The sequence below is a fragment of the Salvelinus fontinalis genome, chromosome 30, assembly GCF_029448725.1.
Source record: "Salvelinus fontinalis isolate EN_2023a chromosome 30, ASM2944872v1, whole genome shotgun sequence".
Classification (NCBI taxonomy): domain Eukaryota; kingdom Metazoa; phylum Chordata; class Actinopteri; order Salmoniformes; family Salmonidae; genus Salvelinus; species Salvelinus fontinalis.
The window spans coordinates 26,836,624-26,856,880 of NC_074694.1; the positions used below are offsets into that span (position 1 = coordinate 26,836,624).

Consider the following 20,257-nt stretch of genomic DNA (forward strand, 5'->3'; position numbering starts at 1 on the left):
ACTAAAAGCTGAAGTAAAAGCATCTGAAACATGCTGTTTTGTTGTGTGTTTACACATTGCCAGCTTGTGTTATCGGGCAAACCCCACTGTTCCTGACAATATCAAAAGCTGTACTTTTAAGGAGTTTGTCTTTTCTCCAATGTTTGACAACCATTGATTACAAATATGGAATCTTGTTGATTTATGACTAAACAATTTAGCCTAAACTTAACAAAAAACAAGTTTTTATTGAGAAAAAAGCGCAGTACCAATCCCAAAACTGCAGTGCAAAAACCATATAAACACATAGAAAAATGTACATCACACATAGGGCTGTTGTCGTGACCATATGACTGCAGGTGTGGCACTAATGAGTCAAGACAGCAGTAAAATTCCATGTGAAGGTTGAGTCATGGTAATCTCCTTTCATGTACTCTGGACATAACACTACCATCAGGTCACTAATGGCCTGGTACTCAGGGCTCTACTGTTCCTCTAACCACTCTGACATCAACGCAAATGCAATCAAAAAACACATCAAAACAGCAGGCCTATAGCACTTTAAAACTCACCTCACTGTGATGATCAATTTGAAGAAAGATGTTCAACAGCAGGTTGAAACAGTAAGTGGTTGTTGTGGATGTTGTTTCAAAGCCTAACAACGAAATGGACAGTGATTTCAAAGGTGATGATTCATTTAATACACCCATACACATTTTAGAGCTTATGCATTTGCATAGGCTTATGAGCCCAAACCCCCAAAAAATTAAATTACGATTCGTTGTGAAAACATGTTATCGATGTTCCCAAACAGATTTCACTTGGTTTCCCAAATTAAGCACTGGGTAGCTGCAGGAACAAGGTTGGAGAGCCCATGGCATAAAGCGTTTGGGCGGAATATCACCTAACAGAGCAGTGAGAGCATGCTCCTCAAACAGTGGTTGATACTAGAGTGAAATAAATGTTGTTATATTTTTTTCTCAGCTGCTAATATTAAGCACATTCTCTGCTATAAAACCCAAGTAGATTACAAAACGGACTGGCGAGAAAGCGCGTGGCCTTCATTCGCTATTCCAGTGCATACAGATGATGTATTTTTCCCTGCTCCTCTTTCTGTTCATTTGATAACGGGACATTCTAAATTCAAAAGTAATTTTACATAGTAAAGACCTGTTGCTTCAAAAGATCACTTTCACACTCAACATAGTCACTTCATATGCGCAGTCGCTCTGTAATGGGAAAAATATAACATACGTTACAGTAGGCCAACTCATATTTTGTTCTTCTGAAATACATTTTCTTTTGACCTGACTAAAATAAATAAATGGATTTATTCTGATGGTGTAGAGTAAATTGACTTAGACTTTTTAAAATGTTGATGTTCCAAAGGCACGCCTAGAGATGCTAAAAGTGTTTATGTTAATTCATTATCAATTACCAGTGGGACAGGAAGTCTTTTGCATTACAATAACCATCTGACAGAATGCTCTAATCACACACCATTCAATTTCACTTGATTTGCTGATTTGTACAACCATAAAAGCTTCAAGGATTGTGATATATAATAACTGTCAGTCATTGATATCGATGAGCACATGTTAAAACCTGGTGTAAGTAGCTTGTGAACGCAACAGTTTATTACTATCCCTGACTGGGACTGAGTCTGAGACAAACTACAGTGCATTCAGAATGTATTCAGACCCTTTGACCTTTTCAACATTTTGTTAGGTCACATCCTTATTCTAAAATGGATGAAATTGTTTCCCCCCCTCATCAATCTACACAAAACACCCCATAACGACAAAGAAAAAAAATGTTAATTTTTGATTATTTTTGCAAATGTATTATGAATAAAAAACCAGAAGTACCATATTTACATAAGTATTCAGACCCTTTGCTATGCGACTCGGAATTTAGCTCAGGTGCATCCTGTTTCCATTGATCATCCTTCTGATGTTTCTACAACTTAATTGGAGTCCACCTGTGGTAAATTAAATTCATTGGACTTGATTTGGAAAGGCAAACACCTGTCTATATAAGGTCCCACAGTTGACAGTGCATGTCATAGCAAAAACCAAGCCATGATGTCAAAGGAATTGTCTGTAGAGGATTGTGTACAGGATTGTCTGTACAGGATTGTGTCGAGGCACAGATCTGGGGAAGGGTACCAACACCTTTCTGCAGCACTGAAGGTCCCCAAGAACACAGTGGCCTCCATCATTCTTAAATGGAAGAAGTTTGGAAGCACCAAGACTCTTCCTATAACTGGTCGCCCGGCCAAACTGAGCAATCGGGGAAGAAAGGCCTTGGTCAGGGAGGTGACCAAGAACCCGATGGTCAATCTGACAGAGCTCTAGAGTTCCTCCGTGGAGATGGGAGAACCTTCCAGAAGGACAACCATCTCTGCAGCACTCCACCAATCAAGCCTTTATGGTAGAGTGGCCAGACGGAAGCCACTCCTCAGTAAAAAGACACATGACAGCCCGCTTGGAGTTTTCCAAAAGTCACCTAAAGGACACTCAGACCATGAGAAATAAGATTCTCTGGTCTGATGAAACCATGATCAACTCTTTGGCCTGAATGCCAATCGTCACGTCTGGAGGAAACCTGGCACCATCCCTACAGTGAAGCATGGTGGTGGCAGCATCATGCTGTGGGGATGTTTTCAGCTGCAAGGACTGGGAGACTAGTCAGGATCGAGGGAAAGATGAACGAAGCAAAGTACAGAGACCTCAGACTAGGGCGAAGGTTCACCTTTCAACAGGACAACGACCCTAAACATACACCCAAGAGTGGCTTCGTGACAAGACTCTCAATGTCCTTGAGTGGCCCAGCCAGAGCCTGGTCTTGAACTCAATTGAACATCTCTGGAGAGACCTGAAAATAGCTGTGCAGCGACGCTCCCCATCCAACCTGACAGAACTTGAGAGGATCTGCAGAGAAGAATGAGAGAAACTCCCCAAATACAGGTGTGCCAAGCTTGTAGCATCATACCCAAGAAGACTCAGCTGTAATCGCTGACAAAGGTGCTTCAACAAAGTACTGAGTAAAAGGTCTGAATACTTACGTAAATGTGATATTTCAGTTTTGTATTTTTAAAAACCTATTTTTGCTTTGTCATTATGGGGTAGTGTGTGTAGATTGATGAGGGGTAAAAAAAAACAATTCAATCAATTTTAGAATAGGCTGTAACGTAACAAAATGTGGAAAAAGTCAAGGGGTCTGAATACTTTACGAATGCACTGTACACCCGAAGTTGCGGATGTCTAGAGGTGAATATCTGTGCTGTTGATATTTTGTGCTGGGGTAGTTTGGAGGGACCAAAGGGGAGAGCGGAAAGGCCGGAGAGGAACACATGGAGTATGGGTGTAATAGAAAGGTTTGGGTCACTTTAGTATCCCACGTTTGTGAGGGTGTATGGGCACAAGGTTGTAGGGGTAAATAGGACAAGGGTTAGGGGTCAGAAGTTATTTCTTGGGACTGCAAAACCCGTGGTGACCCCTGTACTTATTCCCTACATAAGGATGGGAAGGGGCAAAGGTTAGATGTCAGAGGTCATTTCTTAGGACTGTAGTGCAGCGGTGACCCCTGTACGTATGTGAGTATAGCGTTCTGGAGGAAGCTAGCTCTCTGGGCCTCGTCCTCTCTCATCCTCTGGATCTCTGCCTCTCTCAGTCTCAGCTTCTCAAACAGAGATGATATCTCACTCTCCTTGTCCAGGATGGCCTCTCTGTGGTTACTGGCCAGCACTGTGGTAGACAAGACACATACACAGAACAAATACTGGTTGTTTCAAGTGTGTCAACAAATTATGTCAACTGTAAAACAAAGTGGGAGGACAGGTGAGAGGCAAAGGAGAAAGGGTGAGATGGGCCTTATGTAGAGAAGAGGACAGAGGTAGGATGAAGAGAGGAGATGGGAGGGAGAGTGTCTGACAGGGAGAGGAGGAGAGTGTGCATACCTTTCATCTCTCTCTCCAGAGCAGCTATCTTCTCCTTCAGTCCTCCCTGTGCAGTCCTCTCAGCCTGCAGGTGTCCCATCTGCTCCTGTAGCTCCACTCTGACCCGACTCACCTCTGCAACCTTCTCCTGGTCCTTACCAGACAACTCCTGGAGGGGGACAAATTCTCTACATTTAATTACACCAAAGCGCAAATATTACCATCCTAGTAAACATACAACCCCCACACAACGTTGTCTCTGACCCTACACATATGAACATCATTCAGTGCTGAGAATTCACCAACCTGATTATGTCAAATCAGTAATAATCACTTATTAGCATCAAATTGTCCCAGACAAATGTAAGACAACTACACTGTACTTGATCTAGGTATTGTTTCAGTGTGTATAGTTGGTTGTTTTGTGCCAGTGGTCTCTCTGACACATTCCCAATCTGACCTGCTGCAGCTCCTCTATCCTGCGTCGTAGTCCGTCTGTCTCGATGCTCTGCTGTCCGCTACGAGCCTGCAGCTCAGCTATGGTCTGTTTCTGCTGGGAACAGTGGCTCTGGGACTCATCACGGGACTGACGCAACCCACGCAGCTTCTCCTCTAACCCACTCACACGCTGCTGCTGCTCAGACAGAGGAGGGGAGAGAGAAGAACGAGTTGAATCCTCACATTGTTACTGCTTTTCCAAATTTCAGGCACACACACTGATACAGAGACCCGGACAAACAAACACAGTTTCTAACCTATTACATTGAGTTGTTCTACAACAGGTGTATAAAGTACCTCCTCCAGGCGAACCTGTAGCCGCACCTTCCCCAGTTCCTCCTCTGCCTGGGCTCTCTCTGTAACACAGGCTGCCTTGGCCCTGCTCAACTCCTACAAGACGAAAAACACAGTTATACAGGCTGCCTTGGCCCTGCTCAACTCCTACAAGATGAAAAACACAGTTATACAGGCTGCCTTGGCACTGCTCAACTCCTACAAGATGAAAAACACAGTTATACAGGCTGCCTTGGCACTGCTCAACTCCTACAAGACGAAAAACACAGTTATACAGGCTGCCTTGGCCCTGCTCAACTCCTACAAGACAAAAAACACAGTTATACAGGCTGCCTTGGCCCTGCTCAACTCCTACAAGACGAAAAACATAGTTACACAGGCTGACTTGGCCCTGCTCAACTCCTACAAGACGAAAAACACAGTTATACAGGCTGCCTTGGCCCTGCTCAACTCCCACAAAGACGAAAAACATAGTTACACAGGCTGACTTGGCCCTGCTCAACTCCTACAGAGCAGAAGCATACATTAACACAGACTGCCTTGGCCCTGATCAACTCCAACAAAATGAAAACCACAGATATACAGGCTGCCTTGGCCCTGATCAACTCCTACAAAACAGTTCAGGACAGAGAGACACAGTTACACCTCTGTATTGTCATCTATAGGGATCTTGTGCCACATAATGATCATTGGAATTTAATTGTGATTTACTGAAGGCAATACATTATCAAAATTATCCAATATAAAGAGCTAACCTCCTCCAGCTGTATCCGCTGTCCCTCCAGTTTGAGGATCCGGTCCTGTAGAGCCCTCTCACTCTCCTCAAGGTGACGATTCACATGGTCCACCTACACGCACACAAACCCACAATGTACACTCAATGGAGGGAAAAAGACAGAGTCTGTTGTATATTTAGTGAGAGACATGGTCAGACAGCAGGTTGTCTTCTCTACCTCTTTCTGTCGAAGGTTATTCATGTCCTCCAGAGACTGTTTAGATCTCTTCTTCTCCATCTCCAAACGCTCTGAGGGGGAGAGAAGAGATTGAGTATACTCTGTGTGTGTGTGTGTGTGTGTGTGTGTGTGTGTGTGTGTGTGTGTGTGTGTGTGTGTGTGTGTGTGTGTGTGTGTACCTTCTGCCTGTGCTAGCCGTAGCTTTAGCTCTGCTGTGCTGTTGGTGAGCTCCTGCTTCAGCTCAAAAATCTGGTCCTGCTGAGACTTACACCTGCTCTCCATCTTCTCCAACTAACACACACACACAGATAACGAGAGACTGACTCCGTAAACAGCTTAGGTACTGCATCAAAAGCACAAACATTATATTCATACACACGAGCGCACACACACACAAGTTATACCTTATTCTTGAGCTGTACGTTTGTCTCCGACATACTGTTCATCTCTCTGAGGAGCTTCCCCTCCCTCAGAGCACTGTCCTGCAGAACCAAACACACACACCACAATGTTAAGCTCACATACATCTTAACAAGAACATCTGTACATCAGTCTCGCCGTCCCCCTCCCCCCTCCCTAGTACCTCCCCTTCATTCATACCTCTTGTTCTTTCTTCCTCTCCCTGCTCTGTCGTTCTCTCTGCTCCTCTTTCTCAGTCTTCACCCTGGTCAGCAGCTCTCCCAGGTTGTGGTTCTTCTGTTCCGACATGGCCAGTGCTGCCTCCGTCATCTGGAATCTAGACACACAGAACGGTCAGGTGTGTGTCTGTGAGAGTGTGTGTGTGCGTGTGTCTATGTGGCTGAAACATCTGTTATGACAGTGTTATGTAGGCCTTATTACAGACAGCTCAAGTGAACTGTTACCTTCCGTTCCATTTATACAATATCTACAATACCATTCAAAAGTTCGGGGTCACTTAGAAATGTCCTTGTATTTGAAAGAAAAGCAAATATTTTGTAAATTAAAATAACATCTAATTGATCAGAAATACAGTGTAGCCATTGTTAATGTTGTAAATGACTATTGTAGCTGGAAACGGCAGATTTTTTAATGGAATATCTACGTAGGCGTACAGAGGCTCATTATCATCAACCATCACTCCTGTGTTCCAATGGCACGTTGTGTTAGCTGATCCAAGTTTATCATTTTAAAAAGGCTAACTGATCATTAGAAAATCTTTTTGCAATTATGTTAGCACAGCTGAAAACTGTTGTTCCGATTAAAGAAGCAATAAAACTGGCCTTCTTTAGACTAGTCGGGTATTTTTATTACATTTTTACCTTTATTTAACTAGGCAAGTCAGTTAAAAACAAATTCATATTTTCAATAGCGGCCTAGGAACAATGTTGAACAACTGCCTTGTTCAGGGGCAGAATGACAGATTTTTACCTCGTCAGCTCGGGGATTCGATCTTGCAACCTTTCGGTTACTAGTCCAACGATCTAACCACTAGGCTACCTGCCGCCCCATCTGGAGCATCAGCATTTGTGGGTATGATTACAGGCTCAAAACGCCAGAAACAAAGACGATTCTTCTAAACTCATCAGTCTATTCTTGTTCTGAGAAATGAAGGCTACTTATTCCGAACGAAAAACTGCCAAGAAACTGAAGATCTCGTACAATGCTGTGTACTACTCCCTTCACAGAACAGCGCAAACTGTCTCTAACCAGAATAGAAAGAGGAGTGGGAGGCCCCGGTGCATAACTGAGCAAGAGGACAAGTACATTAGTGTCTAGTTTGAGAAACAGACGCCTCACAAGTCCTCAACTTGCTCAGTTGTGCACCGGGGCCTCCCATTCCTCTTTCTATTCTGGTTAGAGACAGTTTGCGCTGTTCTATGAACGGAGTGGTACACAGCGTTGTACGAGATCTTCAGTTTCTTGGCAATTCCTCGCATGGAATAGCCTACATTTCTCAGAACAAGAATAGACTGACGAGTTTCAGAAGAAAGTCCTTTGTTTCTGGCCATTTTGAGCCTGTAATCGAACCCACAAATGCTAATGCTCCAGATACTCAACTAGTCTAAAGAAGGCCAGTTTTATTGCTTCTTTAATCAGAACAACAGTTTTCAGCTTTGATAACATAATTGCAAAAGGGTTTCTAATGATCAATTAGCTTTTGAAAATGATAAACTTGTATTAGCTAACACAACGTGCTATTGGAACACAGGAGTGATGGTTGCTGATAATGAGCCTCTGGACGCCTATGTAGATTTTAAACTAAAAATCAGCTGTTTCCAGCTACAATAGTCATTTACAACATTAACAATGTCTACACTGTATTTCTGATAAATGTTATTTTTATATTAAATGGACAAAAAAAATGTGCTTTTCTTTCAAAACAAGGACATTTCTAAGTGACCCCAAACTTTTAAACAGTAGTGTATATCTACGAAAGAGTGGAAGCCACCCTCCATAGGGTTTATCCAGAGGTACAGTAGTACCTGTGTCCTGTATGAATGAGCCCTGAGGGAGAGGGGACTGAAGTGGGTCACCGTGTATATATATAGCCCCCTGCCTGGGTCCTCTACCTGAGAACCAAGAATAGCTGTCTTTGTAAGTGCCTGATTAAAGATTCAACATGGGTTTCTTCTAGTCACAACATCAGTATCTCATTAAGATAAAGTAGATGTGGTGATGAGATTTAAAACAAGATATGGAAGGTGAGGAACATCCACCTGAGACTCATATTAGTCAAATTCTCATATATTTACATGTGGCTCAAACGTCTTCTAATCATTGTAGATCTGAACATAGACAGTAGGAAGTACCAGTAACGCACTCAGTACGGAAGTGATCCGATGAAGCGGATGCTAAACTACAGGACTGTTTTGCTAGCACAGACTAGAATATGGTCCAGGATTCATCCGATGGCATTGAGGAGTTTACCACATCAGTCAACAGCTTCATTAATAAGTGCATCGATGATGTCGTCCCCACAGTGACGAGCACGTACATACCTCAACTAGAAGCCAGGCAACATCCGCACTGAGCTACTGGCTAAAGCTGCTTCTTTGAAGGAGCGGGACACTAATCTGGACGCTTATAAGAAATTCCGCTACGCCCCCCAACGAACCATCAAACAAATAACGCAAAGTGTCTTGCTACACCGGCTCCAACGCTGGTTGGATGTGGCAGGTCTTGCAAACCATCACGGTTTACAAAGGGAAGCCCAGCCGCGAGCTGCCCAGTGATGCAAGCCTACCAGACAAGCTAAATACCTTCTATGCTCACTTTGAGGCACGCAACACTGAACCATGCATGAGAGCACCAGCTGTTCCGGACGACTGTGTGAGTAAGACCTTTAAACAGGTAAACATTCACAGAGCCACAGGGCCAGACGGATTACCAGGACATGTACTCAGAGCATGCGCTGACCAGATGGCAAGTCTCTTCACTGACATTTTCAAACTCTCCCTGACCCAGTCTGTAATACCTACATGTTTCAAACAGACCACCATAGTCCCTGTGCCCAAGAACGCCAAGGTAATCTGTCTAAATGACTATCGCACCGTAGCACTTACATCTGTAGCCATGAAATGCTTTGAAAGGCTGGTCATGGCTCACATCAACACCATAATCCTAAACACCCTGGAGCCACTCCAATTCGCATACCGCCCCAACAGATCCACATGTGACGCAATCTCTATTGCACTCCACACTGCCCTTTCCAATCTGGACAAAAAGAAAACCTGTGAGAGAATACTATTCAATAACTACAGTTCAGTGTTCAACACCATAGTGCCATCCAAGCTCATCACTAAGCTAAGGATCCTGCAATTGAACACCTCCCTCTGCAACTGAATCCTGGACTTCCTGACGGGCCACCTCCAGGTGGTGAGGGTAGGCAACAACACATCCACCACGCAGACCCTCAACACGAGGGCACCTCAGGGGTGCGTGCTTAGTCTCCTCCTGTACTCCCTGTTCATCCATGACTGCGTGACCACGCACGACTGCAACACCATCATTAAGTTTTCAGACGACACAACGGTAGTAGGCCAAATCACGACGACGATGAAACAGCTTATAGGGAGGAGGTTAGAGACAACAACCTCTCCCTCAACGTCAGCAAGACAAAGGAGCTGATCGTGGACCACAGGAAACGGAGGACCGAGCGCTGTAGTGGAGCGGGTCAAGAGCTTCAAGTTTCTCTGTGTCCACATCACTAAGGAACTATCATGGTCCAAACACACCAACACAGTCATGAAGAAGGCACGACAATGCCTCTGCTCCCTCTGGAGTCTGAAAAGATTTGACATGGGCCCTCAGATCCTCAAAGTTCTACAGCTGCACCACTGACAGCATCTTGGCTGCATCACCGCTTGGTATGGCAACTGCTTGGCATCCGACCGTAACATGCTGACTACATGATATGATACTACTATGATTGACAACATGATACTACTATGATTTTGTCCACACACACCAGACGCGACTAGGACACGCAGGTTGATATATCAAAACAAACTCTGAACCAACTAAATTAATTTGGGACAGGTCGAAAAGCATTAAACATTTATGTCAATTTAGCTAGCTAGCTTGCTGTTAATTTGTCCTGGGATATGAACATTGTTATTTTACCTGAAATGCACAAGGTCCTCTACTCCGGCAATTAATCCACAGATAAAAGGGTAAACCAAGTTTGTTTCTAGTAATCTCTCCTCCTTCAGGCTTCTTCTTCTTCTTTGGACTTGATATGGTGGTTGGCAACCAACTTTAAGGGGCATTACCCTTAAAGTTGGAGGAGATGGTAGAGGCGGGACTTGCAGCACGTCAAGTGTCACAAATAGAACCAAGTTGCATTTTAGCACCTGGCTATATTGACACTTGTTGACGAGTGCGAGCAGTGTGGATGCAATGATTGAATAACATGCATGTGGAAATGTATTTTGCAACACTCACGCACGTAACACAAGCGGTGTGGTCAGCATGTACGGCGCTACAGAGGGTAGGGTGTACAGCCCTGTACATCACTGGGACTGAGCTCCCTGCCATCCAGGACCTCTATACCAGGTGGTGTCAGAGGAAGGCCCTAAAAACTGTCAAAACTCCAGTCACCCAAGTCATAGACTGTTCTCTCTGCTACCACAAGGCAAGTGGTACCGGAGATCCAAGTCTGGGACCAACAGTCTCCTGGACAGCTTCTGCCCCCAAGCCATAAGACTGCTAAACAGTTAATCAAATGGCTACCCGTACTATTTGCATCGAACCACGTTTTTTTGCACTAACTCTCTTGCAATGGCTCTATGCCCTCACTGGACTCTACCCACACACTCACACATACTACACTGACACTCCAACTCACACATACGCTCACACACACGCACGCATATTGACGCCACACAGACAGACACTTTCACACACGCTGCTGCTACTCTGTTTATTATCTATCATGATTGCCTAGTCACTACCTCGTACCCCTGCACATTGACTTGGTATCGGTTCTCCTTGTATATAGTCTCGTTATTGTTGTGTTACTATTTCTTTCTTTCTTTAAAAAAAATCTTACTTTTTAACGGTGCATTGTTGAGAAAGGGCTCGTAAGTAAGCATTTCACAGTAAAGTCTACACCTGTTGATGTGACTTGAGGATGAATGTGGGGTTTAAACATGGACTGATGAGGCCTGCTTACTTGGCTGTGAGAGAGTTGACAACAGACTTCCTCTCGTTCAGGGCCTCCTGTAGCTGACCCACATGGATAGATGTGGTCCTGGAGGAGAGGGAAACACAGGGTCATTAATATGTACCGTGCCTTCAGAAAGTATTCATACCTCTTGACTTATTCCACATTTTGTGTTACAGCCTGAATTCAAAGTGTATTAAATAGATCTTCACACAATAGCCCATAATGACAACGTAAAAACATGTTTTTAGAAATGTTTGCAAATGTATTGAAAATATAGAACACTCATTTACATAAGTATTCAACCTCTGAGCCAATACATGTCAGAATCACCTTTGGCAGTGATTAGAGTTGAGTCTTTTTGGATAAGTCTCTAAGAGCTTTGCACACCTGGATTGTACAATATTTTCACATTATTATATTTTTATTCTTCAAGCTCTGTCAAGTTGGATGTTGATGATTGCTAGACAGACATTTTCAAGTCTTGCAATTGATTTTCAAGCCGATTTAAGTCAAAACTGTAACTAGGCCATTTAGGAAAATTTAATGTCCTGTGTATATTTGGCCTCGTTTTTTAGGTTATTGTCCTGCTGAAAAGTGAATGTCTCCCAGTGTCTCTTGGCAAGCAAACTGAACCAAGTTTTCCTCTAGGATTTTACCTGTGCTTAGCTCTATTCCATTTATTTATATCCTGAACACAAAGAGTTATGTTTGGGGTAAACACACCACTCATATTTTCAAGCATGGTGGTGGCTGCATCATGTTATGGGTATGCTTGTCATCGGCAAGGACTAGGGAGTTTTTAGGATAAAAAGTTAATTTCTTTTTGGGCAGTTTTACTTTAGTGCCTTATTGCAAACATGATGCATGTTTTGAAATATTTGTATTCTGTACAGGCTTCTTCCTTTTCACTCTGTCATTTAGATTAGTATTGTGGAGTAACTACAATGTTGTTGATCCATCCTCAGTTTTCTCCTATCACAGCCATTAAACTCTATAACGGTTTTAAAGTCCCCATTGGCCTCATGGTGAAACCCGTGAGTGGTTTCCTTCCTCTCCAGCAACTGAGTTAGGAAGGACGCCTGTATCTTTGTAGTGACTGGGTTTAATGATACACTATCCAAAGTGTAATTAATAACTTCACCATGCTCTTAATAACTTCACCATGCTCAAAGGGATTTTCAATGTATGCTTAAAAAAATAATATATATATATATATATATATATATATATATATATATATATATATATATATATATATATATATATATATATATATATATATATATATATATATCAGATGTATCCTGTTTCCATTGATTATCCTTGAGATGTTTCTACAACTTTATTGAATTTACCAGAGGTGGACTCCGATCGATTGGACATGATTTGGAAAGGCACACACCTGTCTATATAAAGGTCACAGTTGACAGCGCATTTCAAAGCAAAAACCAAGCCATGAGGTTGAAGGAATTGTCCGTAGAGCTCCGAGACAGAATTGTGTCGAGGCACAGATCTGGGAAAGGGTACCAACAAATTTCTGCAGCATTGAAAGTTCCCAGGAAAACAGTGGCCTCCACCATTCTTAAATGGAAGACGTTTGGAACTACCAAGACTCTTCCTAGAGCTGGCCGCCCGGCCAAATTGAGCAATCGGGGGAGAAGGGCCTTGGTCAGTGAGGTCACCAAGAACCCGATGGTCACTCTGACAGAGCTTCAGATTTCCTCTGTGGAGATGGGAGGACCTTTTAGAAGGACAACCATCTCTGCAGCACTCCACCAATCAGGCCTTTATGGTAGTGGACGGACGCCCCTCAGTAAAAGGCACATGACAGTCTCCTCAGTAAAAGACACATGACAGCCCGCTTGGAGTTTTCCAAAAGGCACCTAAAGACTCTCTGACTATGAGAAAGAAGCTTCTCTGGTCTGATGAAACCAAGATTGAACTCCTTGGCATGAATGCCAAGCGTCACGTCTGGAGGAAACCTGGCACCATCCCTACAGTGAAGCATGGTGGTGGCAGCATCATGCAGTGAGGATGTTTTTCAGCTGCAGGGACTCGCAGACTAGCCAGGATCGAGGGAAAGATGAACGGAGCAAAGTACAGAGAGATCCTTGATGAAAACCTGCTCCAGAGCGCTCAGGACCTCAGACTGAGGCGAAGGTTCACCTTCCAACAGGACAACGACCCTAAGTACACAGCAAGACATCACAGGAGTGACTTCAGGACAAGTCTCTGAATGTCATTAAGTGGCCCGGCCAGAGCCCGGACTTCTCTAATCGAACATCTCTAGAGAGACCTGAAAATAGCTGTGCAGTGATGATACCCATCCAACCTGACAGAGCTTGAGAATCTGCAGAGAAGAATGGGAGAAACTCCAAACACAGGTGTGCCAAGCTTGTAGTGTCATACCAAGAAGACTCGAGGCCCTAATCTCTGCCAAAGGTGCTTCATCTGAGTAAAAGGGTCTGAATACTTATGTAAATGTAATATTAACGTTTTAGTTTTTTATACATTTTTTAAATGTCTAAAAACCTGTTTTTGCTTTGTCATTATGGGGCATTGTGTGTAGATTGATGAGAAAAATAAATAATTTCATCAATTTTAGAATAAGGCTGTAACACAACAAAATGTGGAAAAAGTCAAGGGGTCTGAATACTTTCCGAATGCACTGTAGCTACATGACTTATGTTAGCCTGGGTGCCAGTCTGTTTCTGCTTTTAAGCCAAGTTGTCATTGTCTAGCCAGACAAGTCCTGTTGGCAACACAATAACGTTGCTATTGTTGTTATTATTTTTTTTATTATTGTTGATGCAGAAACAGTCAAGGCTAGTCTTTTTGTACCACTCACGCTGACCTGGTGCTTCGGCCCATCTCGTCTCTCTGTTTGTCTATGGTCTCCATCAGACTCAGGAACTAAAGGGAGAGAGGGAAAGGCAACATAAATATCTTACATACAGGGCTTCTTGTTCATCTGCACACACATTTCTAAACATAAAATGGTAAATAATAAACCAAGATACAGTATATTATGTGCAGTGCTATTCCCTTGTCCCTCCCCTTCTTGTTCTACATGGAGGAGAAGTCTATTTCCCAGCAGCTCCATACCTGGCGTCCCTTCTCTTCCTTGAGGATCTGGATCTCCTTGCTGAGGACTTGGGTTCTGCTGCGGCTCTCTCTCACAGCGGACTGCCTGTCCGAGTTATGATCCATCGCCTGCTCTATGGAGGGGGGAGACCATAGGTGGGGGGTGGTTACTTCAATCAAAAACATTACAATAACAGATGTTCAGCAACACACAAGCTTAGACAGACTGACTGACACTGAGACAGACAGACAGACACACACACACACACACAAACAGCTTACCGAGGGCTTTGAGTGTGTCGCTGGGGATGTTGTTTCCAGCCATCTCCAGGTGTGTCAGGGTCCTGTTCTGCTGTAGAGCCTCCAGGAAGGACCGGCCACCCAGCAGACCAATGTTGTTCCACCTCACATCTATACAACCACAACACAGGAACCAGACCAGAGAGAGAACCATGACACCGTTGCTGTCTAGGCATCAAATGGTACATTGTTCATGGACCCAGTCTCCCAGAAAAAAATCTAGTTCCAGCCTGTATCCTAGCACCCAAAATGTGATATCTTCAGTTCTGAAGGTATTGAATCGGTGTAAGCAATATGGTGATGACCTTGCTTTCTCATGGGCTCTCGGGACCATATTGCTTACACCTATCTGGTTCTTTCAGTTGTGAAGACAGTGACACCGAAGGTGTAGGGGCTAGGAGAATAGCTTTTGGGTTGTTTTCAGACAAGGCTTTGGTCTACTCTACAGGGATGTAATGATTCACAATACCCATAGGTCCTGGTTCAAATGTTTAAGACATGAGTGCATCGGTCCGGACCCCAAACCGATTGAAATGTAGCATGCATCAGTCAGGAAATCGATTCAAACATTACAAATCGCCGGTTCACTAAAATGTTTTGGACAAATGACTTTCTTTCTACCTTCTGAAATACTGCTCATCTTTTGTGACAACTGCATCCTCTTCTTCAGTGCGGAACTAAGCATGTCATTGAGTTAACAGTCATTGATCTACAAGTCATTTTGCATGCTGAACACCCCCAGGCTATATCAGTAGCCTAGTCAAACTACGCGCTAATTGCAGTTTATGTGACAAAACAAGCAGTCATTGTGTAGAGAATCATTGTACCATCTAAACGGCTGCGTTTCCATAACCAAAAATATTGTATTTTCAGCTGGTGTACAAAACCGAAAGTAAAAGACTCAAAAATGAAACTAAAGGACGGGAAGCATAGAAATAGTGCACATACAACCAATCTACCGCTTCTCAGACTTGCTTTCAATGAGAATGACAGATCTACACATTAAGAACACCTGCTTTTTCCATGACATAGACTGACCAGGTGAAAGCCATGATCCCTTATTGATGTCACGTGTTAAATCCACTTCAATCAGTGTAGATGAAGGGGAGGTGACAGGTTTAAAAAGGATTTTTTTAGCCTTGAGACAATTGAGATATGGATTGTGTATGCGTGTCAGAGGGTGAATGGGCAAGACAAAATATTTAAGTGTCTTTGAATGGGGTATGGTAGTAGATTCCAGGCGCACTGGTTTGTGTCAAGAACTGCAACGCTGCTGGGTTTTTCACGCTCAACAGTTTCCAGTGTGTATCAAGAATGGTCCACCACCCAAAGGACATCCATAGACATATACAGTACATAATTTACACACACACAGAAGTCAGATCAGACAGATACAGCTCAGAGGCTCAGCCTATGAGCTCCATCAGCAGCTGATTTGAATATAGAATGAAAAATGAATGTGTTTATGCAACAAATATTAGTACATCGTATCGCATCGAACCAAATCGATTCTTTCCTCTAATCAAATCGCATTGAATCGCTTCAAACTAAAACGTATTGTTCCTGTATCGGTGCCCATGCATCTAGATATATATTGAATCGTCCTGAAAGGGAACGATGCACACCTCGACTACTCTAGTTGAATCTTGACTCTAGTGATCTTGGCTGTATTGAGTAATTTCCCAATGTGTGGTGCTCCTTTGTGAAGTTTTCCCTACGTACAGATCTAGGATCAGCTTCCTCTACCCCCATCCTAAACTTAACCATTTGTGGGGGAAATGCAAAACTGACCCAAAATCAGCATCTAAAAAGTAACTTCACCCTACACCTGCAAACCCACTGACCCAGTTCCTGCAGGGTGCTGTTCCGCTTGAGGGCCAGGCAGAGCTCTGAGGCCCCCTGGTGGTTGATCTGGTTGTTGCGCAGGTCCAGCTGGGTTAGACAGGCATTGGTGGCCAAACCCTCACAGAACACTGAGAACGCCTCCTCCCACATCCCCAACGCATTCCACTCCAACACCAGCCTGTGTCCAACACAACAACCTTAGCTTGAGTTATGGTTCCCTTAGCAATGCAGTATCGTTGTGTATGCACAACTCATGCTGGTCCCAGAAGAAAATAGAGGGATTCTTTTAATTTATTTCAAAATATATATTTTTAAACGTAGCCTTTATTTAACTAGGCAAGTCAGTTAAGAACAAATTCTTATTTACAATGACGGCCTACCCCGGCCAAACCTGGACGACTCTGGGCCAATTTGAGTGCCGCCTAATGCTCCCTGAAGAAAATAGAGGGATTATAACTGAAATAATCTTAACATACCTGAACGCTTAGCCACATTTCAATAGAAATTTCAACCAAAAAGTTTTCATTGAATGATCTAGCTTGCTATTAGCTCACTAACCAACTCACCTGCACAGTGTCTTGTTTCTCACCAACAGCTTCCCTAAAGCCTCAGCTCCTGTTGATCTCAAGTTATTTCCCTGACAACAAATAGAAAATATATGATCAAATTGAAATTTGTCAAGTCAGACTGGCCACCCCAACTCAGACTGGTCAAGTGGTCTGCAGTGTGTAGAGGCCTCTGATAGTCCTTACCTTCAGATCCAGAACTTTAACAGTAGTGTTGGCACACAACCCATTCAGGAGCAGCTTGGCACCTGGACATGACAAAGACAAGTGGCAGTCAGGAGCAAGTGTTATCAAAGCGTTGCTATAAAAGTGTTATCTAAGCATTATAACAATGTAACTAAACAGCAGCAACAAAGCAGACAGTTCTAGCTATATAATCTCTGTGCAGCAGTAGCAAAAGCCCTACAGGATTCATAGTACATTCATGGCTCAAATATATACAGTATCACACAGTCAGCACATTAACAAAAAGACAGAAAGATCCCCACACGACTACCACCCAACAAACACATACCTTCCTCAGTGAGCATGCAGTCACTGAGGGCCAGCTCGGTAAAGAGTGTGTCTTTGTGGAGGACCCTCCCCAGCACGGCACAGGTGTCTACAGACAGGCTGTGTCCCCTCAGGTCCAGCCTGGATCCTGCTGCGGCTCCCCTGGTCTCCTGGAGCTGAGCTAGCACTGACTCCTGGGGCTCCACGCCCCCCTCCTTACACAGACGCAGGTAGGTCCGTCTGAAATCCTCCATACTGGGCCGTACACTGTCTCAGAGCTGTTTGGATTCCTTTTGAGCTCCTCTGTCGTTTGTTACTAGTATTCTCCTCCTCTCTTTAAGTCCCTCTGTTCCTCTCCGGGTTCTCTGTGCTGCTTCAATCCCTCATCCGCCCACTCACCCCTTCTTTTCCTCTTCAGTTTTTCTTTGTTCCTTCCCGGACCCTCCAATCCTGCCCAGCGCTGTGCTGTCGCCCTGGCCTGATGGAGCTGTGGGGTGAATTGGGAGACAAGTGAGGAAATCCAGCTTAGACTGTGTCTGTCTGACATACAAAATAAATTACACATAATTCCTAGGCTCTTTACTTTCTTTCTCTCTCTCTCTCTCTCTCTCTCTCTCTCTCTGGGGTTTGGATGTCTTAAAAAAAAAAATCAGCTCAAGAGTTTTGTAAGATGGCCATTTACATCATTGAGTAACCGGAACTGGTTACAATAATCAACATTGCATAAATTACAGCAAGAACTATGATTAACAAGCTAGCAGCTGGTGCAGAATTGTCAAAGCCTACTTTTGACCACTACATCAATTAGGATGCATTCAGAGCTAAAAGTGACATCAGGCAGGCAGCAATCATCTCTTTCAGTGATTTTGGCAGACAATGCACGACTGAAGAAGATGAAGCAAGCCAGTCCACTTCCCAATTAGTGATGATGGCCCTTCAGCAACTGCCACCATTTCTGATTTATCTAGTTAACGTTACCTAGCCATTTCCCTAACTAGCTAGCTATTTAAATAGTAAGACTAAGGTTGCAGCACACAGTGGTTCACTGTCTATCTGGTTAACCAAACCATTGATGAAAATTGTTGGATGAGTAGTAACCCACCTTATTGTTGTTGACAAATGAGCTTATCCATGGCTGACGGGCTAGCTGTTACAGTAGTACAGTAACGTTAGCTAATCTGTTAACATGAGTAATGGCTAATAGACTAACTGACACTGTTTCTATTAGTAAACAATGAGATGAACGTTAACTAGCTAGCTACAGTACTGTAGTTACTGGCAGCTTGTTTAGCTAACTAGCTAACGTTACCTGTTCACCTTCCTGCAATATCTTGCTTCCTAGCTTTAAAAAAATCTAAAGTCAAGAGAAGAAACGAGAGGAATTTACACTGTAGATCACATCGCTATAAGGTTTTTGCAAAGATCAAACCTTGTTAGTTGTTGTTGACTAGTACAAGTTTTCAAATGACAGTTGAGTTAGCGCGAAGGTAACCAGGAAGTGGGATTCACGTCGGATTGATATGTACGTAAGCGCAGTGCATGTTGTTAAGTGTAGTTGTGAGGCCCGTGCGCGATGGAGGAGTCTTGGCGCTCTATTTGGAACATTATAGACCCTGTCTGTGCTTGCCTTTCATCATGTTTTCTAAAGAAATGACTCAGTTGTTGCTTAGTCGCTCGTTTTGTTCAACATCTGTAAACTGAAAGTAATGTTAATAGGGGCAGGTAGCCTAGCAGTTAGTGCAGAGAGACAGCAACAGGAGGGTTGCCAGTTCGAATCCCTGGCCTGACAGGAAAAATCTGTCAGGAAGTGAGCTGGCAACCGGAGAGTTGCTGGTATCAAAATCCTAAATGATGTTGCCTGCTGTTGTGCCCCTTGAGCAAGGCACATAACTCCCCACAACTACAGCGACCAGTGTGGCAGCCCCCGCACTGGTCGCTGTAGCGGAAGTCAACATTTGTTTGGACCTTGTGTGCAATCGACCAATAAAGTGATCTCATATCTCTTAATCTTAAAACTAGCAAGCTACAGTATCAGCCAGCCACAGACTGTTGGGCAAAAGCTAGCTATATAGCTCGCTGTGTCTGCTTGAATCAGAAACATCTTAAAAGATCCGACTTTCGTCATCTCTTCTGATTAAGTGCTTCAGTTGTTCTTCAGTCAATCAAATCCTGAAAATAATAACACTTAGTGGCCTGTTCTTTGAAATTAATTTAACCTTTGAAAACCGAAGTAACTTTACAACCTTGTAAACAAATGCGGCAGCATGTTGGTGGAAGTTCTGTGTCACAGATGACATATTGATCTGTGGATCTGAGTATTCCACACCTGTCTGAGAATAAGCAGTTTTGAATGACCTGAAATTGGGTTTGTCCTAAAAGACAGAGGGAGAGAGAGAGACAAAAACTCTTATTTAAACCCAGAGGAGGAAAGAAAGAGTTCTCAGATGGGGTTTAGGCTGTTGTGAGGAACTGAGTTCAGTTTGTGTTTCAGCATCCTTCACTCGGACACACAAACAGAGGAACTTGGGCCACAAGCTCACTGTAACGATTCTCGTCTGGTGAAGGAGAAGAGGAGCAAAATGCAGCGTGGTAAGTGTTCGTCATAATTTAATTGAAAAACAGAGCACTACACAAAATAACAACGAGGAGAAAACGAAACAGTTCTGCAAGGTGAACA

General features: G+C 43.5%; 1 protein-coding gene across 3 annotated transcripts; it reads right to left on the reverse strand.

Annotated features, from left to right (window-relative positions):
- Nucleotides 1-207: 207 nt before the first annotated feature.
- lrrc45 (leucine rich repeat containing 45) lies at nucleotides 208-19,112 on the reverse strand. 3 transcript variants are annotated; one of them, XM_055890181.1, is made up of 18 exons: nucleotides 19,010-19,112; nucleotides 17,603-18,067; nucleotides 17,275-17,336; nucleotides 17,089-17,159; nucleotides 16,522-16,700; nucleotides 14,660-14,788; nucleotides 14,399-14,511; nucleotides 14,148-14,206; nucleotides 11,300-11,377; nucleotides 6,265-6,400; nucleotides 6,069-6,146; nucleotides 5,844-5,955; nucleotides 5,665-5,735; nucleotides 5,467-5,559; nucleotides 4,715-4,807; nucleotides 4,380-4,553; nucleotides 3,941-4,088; nucleotides 208-3,728 (listed from the first exon to the last, which is right to left on the reverse strand). In XM_055890181.1, the coding sequence occupies exons 2-18, from the start codon at nucleotides 17,832-17,834 to the stop codon at nucleotides 3,535-3,537; spliced, it is 2,022 nt and encodes a 673-aa protein (XP_055746156.1). In that variant the 5' UTR covers nucleotides 17,835-18,067; nucleotides 19,010-19,112; the 3' UTR covers nucleotides 208-3,534. The 3 variants fall into 3 exon arrangements, with proteins under 3 accessions (XP_055746156.1, XP_055746154.1, XP_055746155.1); XM_055890179.1 differs by having other exon boundaries at nucleotides 14,142-14,206; XM_055890180.1 differs by lacking the exon at nucleotides 19,010-19,112 and adding an exon at nucleotides 18,683-19,003 and having other exon boundaries at nucleotides 14,142-14,206.
- Nucleotides 19,113-20,257: the final 1,145 nt, after the last annotated feature.

Coding starts and splice junctions, on each gene's coding strand:
- lrrc45 (XM_055890179.1), bottom strand. CDS start 17,834: ATGGAGGATTTCAGACGGACCTACCTGCGTCTGTGTAAGGAGGGGGGC. Junction 17,337..17,602: donor CTGCATGCTCACTGAGGAAG/GTATGTGTTTGT, acceptor TGTCATGTCCAG/GTGCCAAGCTGCTCCTGAAT. Junction 6,147..6,264: donor AGAGGAAGAAAGAACAAGAG/GTATGAATGAAG, acceptor TTGGTTCTGCAG/GACAGTGCTCTGAGGGAGGG.